The 6,685-nt window shown below is 44.2% G+C and overlaps 2 protein-coding genes across 2 annotated transcripts; both read right to left on the reverse strand.

The window, feature by feature from the left end:
- Window positions 1–354: 354 nt before the first annotated feature.
- On the reverse strand, window positions 355–3,579 carry LOC135606502 (uncharacterized). The gene is made up of 11 exons (XM_065097530.1): window positions 3,367–3,579; window positions 3,058–3,259; window positions 2,611–2,693; window positions 2,365–2,465; window positions 2,179–2,274; window positions 2,023–2,076; window positions 1,400–1,548; window positions 1,175–1,292; window positions 985–1,072; window positions 671–879; window positions 355–523 (listed from the first exon to the last, which is right to left on the reverse strand). The coding sequence occupies exons 1-10, from the start codon at window positions 3,452–3,454 to the stop codon at window positions 674–676; spliced, it is 1,185 nt and encodes a 394-aa protein (XP_064953602.1). The 5' UTR covers window positions 3,455–3,579; the 3' UTR covers window positions 355–523; window positions 671–673.
- A 964-nt stretch (window positions 3,580–4,543) lies between these two features.
- Window positions 4,544–5,845, reverse strand: LOC103974548 (nuclear transcription factor Y subunit B-3). The gene has a single exon (XM_009389399.3). It carries the CDS (start codon window positions 5,315–5,317, stop codon window positions 4,706–4,708), a length of 612 nt encoding a protein of 203 aa, XP_009387674.2. The 5' UTR covers window positions 5,318–5,845; the 3' UTR covers window positions 4,544–4,705.
- Between the last annotated feature and the right edge of the window lie 840 nt (window positions 5,846–6,685).

The following is a 6,685-nucleotide window of genomic DNA, read 5'->3' on the forward strand; positions in this document are numbered from 1 at the left end:
CCTTCGTATCTTCTATGGTTGCTCTCTCACGAGCGACGTCCATCGATTTGGTAGCTCGCTGGTTATAGATTGCCAAGTAAATTTGCTTAGTCTACAAGATTTATATTGATAATTCTTTGTAGATGCACTGAAAGAACTCTCAATATACATGGTCTCTGTATCAGTAATTCCTGCACAAGTATGGATGTACATGTTCAAGTAGCTTTTTGTTCATAATGTATACATCATTGCAAATCAAAACTATGTGTCCAATAGGAGAAAAGAAACAAAGAAATTAATCACTCAACCATTAGCTTTTGGAACACAATTTAGAGACCACCACCACCGCCACCACCACCACCATGGTTACCATCGGTGTGTTCGAACTATAATGCCAGGGTTCGGGCACATTGCTTCTTTGCTGCTTGTTCTCTGGATAAAATTCGTCCTCTCTCTTGTAAAGCTGCCGATACCAGGAAACATATTCTTCTCGGTTGCAACTCCTCGATGACTTGGGATAGCTATTGCCGCACAGCACGATTTCCTGCATAATCGAATCGGTTTTGTTGAACTAATGAACTAAAGAAAATGATCACAATTCCAAGACTATGACCCTGCATCATTGGTAGATACATGCTTTTGACGACATAGCTCAAGTAAACATGACTTGCAGCATTGGTGGCATCCTTACCTCTTACGAATTGGATGTCGCAACTCTGACCGGCTTCATGGTTTTGAAGATACTCCTCATGTGCTCATATCCCATCATAAAAATCCCGACAAAGTAGAGGAAGCTAAGTTGTAGCTTCCCTAGTAAGTTATAAAAGGTTAGGAGACTAGTCGCCACATTATTGTTTGTATTACTCAGAGACAATGGTGTTGCTTCCATCACCATACATCCTGCCCAGACGACCGACCGATGAAGTGATCAGTGCAGTCAATGATGATGATCAGAGATGCTCATCCATGTGGATGATCTAATTTGAAATTTTGGTTTGTGCTCACCTGTCTGTTTCTCTGGCAAATAAGACCACTCTTCGGGCCTAACACTGGACTTGGAAGCATTTATCAACTCGATAAGAGCTTGATTAACCTGCAAGGAGAAGGCAAACTCTTTTAACTCATTTGGCATTTAAAAGTAAACAAACAGGCAGTTCAGCCTGCTGCACTCTCCTCTTACAGATAACATTTATACCTCATTTGGCCTCTCGTGGCTCACCAAATGTCCACCATGGAGCTCCACCATTCTTGCACAAGGTTGAAGCTTCTCAGAAAGCCTCCGTGCATGAACTAATTGAGCAATGATATCATACCTAACATGAATTATTGTATACTAATGAGTCGTTGCCTTCCCGTTCTTCTTCACAAATTAAAGCTTGGCACACGGACGGACAGAGGAGTGAGTGTGTCGACAACCAACCTGCCATGGATGATTGAAACCAGAAACCCAGCTGAACGGATTGTGTTCAGCTCCTTTGATGTCATCTTATGTGTCCAGCAAGCATTCACTTGGCCTTTGAAACCACAGTTGGATTGCATTCCAGATGATGATATGGCTTTCACATACTCCTGAAGGAGCCAACAATTTTGAAGAATTAGCATCAAAGCATATCTGCATCATATTACTTGGAAAATCGAATGATAACTATGTTAGAATGATTCATCAAGCTTGTATGGTCACTGAAAACACAGGTGGTATCACTGATAAAATTGCCATTATTAAACAAAGAACAGTAATCTACATGAGAGTGAAACGAACATAGAATACATATATGGTCCGCAGGTTAAACTTTCGGAGATCAAACTCGGCATATTATTCTTCATAATGTTCTTGTTCGCTGGTTCCATCAACATGATTCGTAATATATTTCCATGATTAAATGATTATACATTTGTTATCGATAGAACGACAATGCTGGTTTGAACAATTAAATCTCAGACTTAAAGCTTTTATGTCTTTTAAACGCTTTACCTCACCAGAGTAACGATAAAACGAGTAAATTCGAGCATAAGATATTCGATTATCATAGTAACTCCACTTACTTGATAAAGAATATCCCTTCTTGTACATGATCCAACATGCTCATCAAGATATTCCTACGTACAACACAAAACACGAAGTTGATGAATGATTGACCGAAAGGATTTCTCTATCGTTTACCTAAGACGGATATACAGATCATGGCTGCATTGACTGACCTTTGTGTAATGAGTTTCCAAATCAACAAGAGCTCTTTGCTCTGGGGTTCTTGCTCTTAAGAAACGAAATGCCAGGGACATCATTTGTCGATCAATCTGCATCAGGAAACAACATATACATTTTTGACTAAATGATGCTCGCAGCCGTAAAAACATGTCTTAATAGTCAATAAAATGCAAACACACCTTTGGAAAGCACTCGAAACCACCACCAGTGACATTGAGCAATGCCAATGAGCAAATCCTCTCAGGTGCCAAAGCTGCCAATTTGCAGGCTATCATTGCTCCTGAGTTCAATCAGCACAGATTGCATGAAAGATGAGACTCTGCCAGCAGATATGCCAGAAACCTATTGCCCTGATTTAACAGAGACGATCTGGTGCTACAACATCAAGAATGCATTACAGGATAAAGGAGAACAACTCATCTCACCCATCGAGTGACCGAAGACATGAGCTTTTCTCCAGCCAAGATGATCCAATAGAGCAAGGGCATCCTTTGCCATTATAGTCGTTCTGCAATCCAGGAAACGATGCATTAGTTCCCCCTGAGTTACACATTCTCCATGAACCTAAACTTATCATGCTTTTGAAATTAAAAGAATGATGATTGAATGATATAGAGCTCCCCAAAAATTTGGATAAAGACCAAAAAGAAAAAGAATAAAACGTCTGCTAATTTGTGTTCTCGCCTAAAGGATCAAATTGGCAACCAACCTTTTTGTTCCTTCTCAGATAAAGAATCCTAATTCGACAAAAAAATTGATGGCCGACGACAAAATCGCACTTGAATCTATCCCTACATATGAACCCAAAGATTCGGCCAAAAAGAAAAAAAAAAAAAGGAAAAGAAAGATTTATCCAGAAAAAAATAACTTACGAGTATTCAGATTTGTTGGCGGGCACAGAGCTCCGACCCACCCCACGGTTATCGAAGCAGCACACCTCGATCCCTTCTTGGAGGCCGTCCAATCCCCCATCGCCGGCAATCACCACCGCCTCCGGCTCCTCATCGTTGGGCTCCACCGCTCCCGTCAACCCCTTTATCTGAGGCCCCCACGAATCGTGCGTCGCTGCCAATCCTACACCGAAACCACAACCGAACAAAAATCGTCATCAAAATCCGAGCTTTTAACTATCCAAACACGTAATTTTCCTCACCGAAACCAAAAATCCCGAAAAAACCTACCGATAATTAGGAGGACTTTGGTGCTCCCATACCCAAATCTCCGGTAGAAAATTCTCGTCCCATTGTCGGTCGAATCACAAAAAGGCATCTTTGTTATCACCTCGTCGTCCGAAGCAAATATCCCTCTAAAAATTCGAGGTACTTGTTTCTCTGAGCTATTTAATTAGGAGAAAATAATGCCAAAAATCAGATCGCCGGAAGCAATAGGGGAGGAGATTGAGGCCCCAAGGGTCGCCTAAAAAGGCCGCGGCGTGGAGGGGGTCACGACGCGGGGACACGTGGATGGTAACGGCTGGCAGCGGATGTGGTAGCTTTGTGGCGGGAAGGGATGGAGTCAAAGCGGGACGCCTTCATCATCTGATCCGCTGCTTGGAGCCGTCGGATCTTTTATCTGTTTGTCAACCTTGAAAAATTCTTTTACACATATGAGCTGCCGCTGTCTGAATCAGAATCCAAGTCGTAATGCGATATATATATATATATAGTGTCTCTGCGGTCATTTATGACTGGTTAGAATCCCAACATATTCCTCCGAAATTAATATATTTTAATGGATGTTTTCTTTGACAACTATGAATATAGAACTCCATTCGAAGTTGAGTTGGATCAAATAATTTGCCCGTAATAGAAATTAAAATCCTTGCTAGGTTCATCCAAAAAAGAGCAAGCTTGTAGAGTTTCTGGTCAACGAAAGGTAGCTCGGGGACTATGATTCCGCCACACACGCCTACTTGATCCAATGAGGACGTGGAGGGTAAGAGTCGTTCGTCCTTGTATGCGAAATGATTGTGGACTTGGTCTGGTCTCCACTATTGACCTAATCACTCATATTCCTTCTGGATTTCTTTGGAGACACTGTTAGATTAATAATAATAATAATAATAATAATAATAATAAAACAACGTTAGATAATCATAATATATCATTAATGATTCATTCAAAGAATCAGATGGTAACATAAAAAAACTTCAAATTTTAATCATGAATATTTTAACTCAGACTTAGTATTTAATGCTATATTAGGTATGACAGTATAAAAAGTTGCTGTAAACGAGTCAAAATTAAAATAAAAGTCAAGATGGATTTGATAATCAGGGAGGGTCTTCGATTGAATGAATTAATCAAAATTATGTTATATGTTTCGCTGAATGAAAGCTAAATCACACCATAATGCACGTAAAGCGAAGCGAATAAACCATCACAGCGTGTTGGAAAACATTCACACCTAAACTCGAGTCCGAAAAGATAAATCAATCTACAGCGCGACCATTAGCGGTTGCATCGACGGTGACAAATGCCCAAACCAGAAATCGCATCCTTACATGCACAGTCTTTGTGATCAGACTCTGCCGTGCCTGCCAATCCCTGCTGACGAAGACGAAGAACCCCGGCCGCCTGAGCTGGTCTTTCCAACCTGATGGCCGTACGAAGGACCATGCAGTGGCTGTCTCATCGCCATCATCATCCCACCCGCACTACCGGACGCTCCTACGCTGCTGCTGCCGCCGGCACTAAAGCCGCGATCATTGCTCCCGATACCTCCCGTGCTCCCACCGCTGCCACCCGAATCCTTGTGGAAGCCCGACGATACCAACTTCTCGCCCTCCAACTCCCGGAACTTCTGCAGGTACACCTTCAGGGGCTGGACGTAATCTTCGAAGCCCAGGGTGGTCATGGCCCAAATGAGGTCGTCGCCGTTGACGGTCTTGCGCTTCTCTCGCTGGCACTTTTCGGAGGCCTCGCCGGTGATGAAGCTGATGAACTCCGACACGCACTCCTGCACCGTCTCTTTGGCGTCCTTGGAGATCTTCGCGTTGGCCGGGAGTGCCTTCTTCATGATCCTGCCAACGTTCGCGATGGGCAGGAACCGGTCCTGTTCCCGAGGCGAACAGAGTTCGCCTCTCCCCGCCGCGTGGTTCTGTCCACCGGACTCGTTATCTGAATCCACCATCAATCACGGTCGCAGTTTCTCTAGAAATTGGAACTTCCAACAGTGTTCCGATGGGAATTCACTGGAAATCAGAACTAGACGCAGTGATGTCCTATGGTAATGTTTCCACAAATTGAACGAAATTTGGAGCGTAGCATTTGAAGGAATCGTGGATTAGAACCACGGGTTTTGGTTCCAGGGGTACAAGATTCGACCTCGTAGCTAGACACAGGGGGATTAATCTGTAGAGCAGGGATCGGGAAGAACACCAATATCTGAGCTCTCAGACTAAAAGCCGGAAGAACTCGAAGCGGCGCGCTCACCACCGGAATCCCAAACGACCAGGGTTCAGAGAACACGAAATTCTAATGATAAACAAAGAGAAAACGGAAGAACGGAGAGATTTTTCGAGTCAAACAGGCGTAAGTTGAAGCCACCAAAGGATCGATCGATTGGAGTTTCTTGCCGCCGGAGGAACGGGGACCGGAGGAAGCGAGAGCCGAGAGCGCACCAGAGGGTGGAAGTGGGACGAAGGAGGAGTGCTAGGGGCCGTTGGATCTCGGCCCTAATAATGCATCGAGAGTAACACGTGGAGAAAGGAGGGCCGTTTGTTTCTCGGTTAGGTACGGGCCTAAACGGATTCTTCTCCACCGTTGATGCGGTTCGCGTGCTGGTGATCGTCTATTCGTCGACAGGGAGTGGGCCCCGCTCGGAGTTAGATGGGAAAAAGGGGTCGTGTTCACATACTGTTTCGCTTTAAATGGCACTCACGAGGTATGAGTGCCACATTATTCAACGTATTTACATAGTCAAGAGAACACTGCCACATGTATTAGGAGTGATGACTCCCCATCACGTATGATCTGATCAACAACAACACTCATCTACAAGGGTGATTGATGCATCAGCTGATACAGGGAGTAAGCCGAGGGCATGAATTGGTCCCCCACGCGCATGGGGATGTGCACTCTCACTATGCTAAACGGTGGGAAAGATCCTCTGTCCGGGGTGATTCACCAATCATATGAGAGATCCACACTTTGCTCGCCACTCGCGATAAGCATTTTTATTCGTGGCTCGTTACCGGGACCCACGGCGTCGTACATCCGGTGCCGGCCTTTTTCTGTGTCACGTCAACATGACGTCTTAGTGTCACGAAGTCTGACACGCGTCACAGGGTAACAAGGCTTGATGATCATCGGCAATGATGACTCCCAACAACCTCCTAAACTGATTGGAGCAGAGATGAGAACCCTCCACGATAAAAGAAGGATAAACTGTGGATTAAGTAAAAGGAAAGAGAACTTCTCACTGTTTTCCAAGTGGGGTTGGAGTAGTTGTCTCCTTGTGCTCACTGTTTCTACCAGACTTTGTCACTCTACCGCTTTC

Source organism: Musa acuminata, chromosome BXJ2-3 (genome assembly GCF_036884655.1).
Source record: "Musa acuminata AAA Group cultivar baxijiao chromosome BXJ2-3, Cavendish_Baxijiao_AAA, whole genome shotgun sequence".
NCBI lineage: Eukaryota > Viridiplantae > Streptophyta > Magnoliopsida > Zingiberales > Musaceae > Musa > Musa acuminata.

What these genes read in the sequence shown, in the direction of transcription:
- LOC103974548 (XM_009389399.3), bottom strand. Translation starts at nt 5,317, where the DNA reads ATGGTGGATTCAGATAACGAGTCCGGTGGACAGAACCACGCGGCGGGG.
- LOC135606502 (XM_065097530.1), bottom strand. Translation starts at nt 3,454, where the DNA reads ATGCCTTTTTGTGATTCGACCGACAATGGGACGAGAATTTTCTACCGG. An exon ending in GCCACGAGAGGCCAAATGAG is followed by an intron (nt 1,073 to 1,174) that starts GTATAAATGTTA and finishes TTCTCCTTGCAG; the next exon opens with GTTAATCAAGCTCTTATCGA. An exon ending in TTTGCCAGAGAAACAGACAG is followed by an intron (nt 880 to 984) that starts GTGAGCACAAAC and finishes TCGTCTGGGCAG; the next exon opens with GATGTATGGTGATGGAAGCA.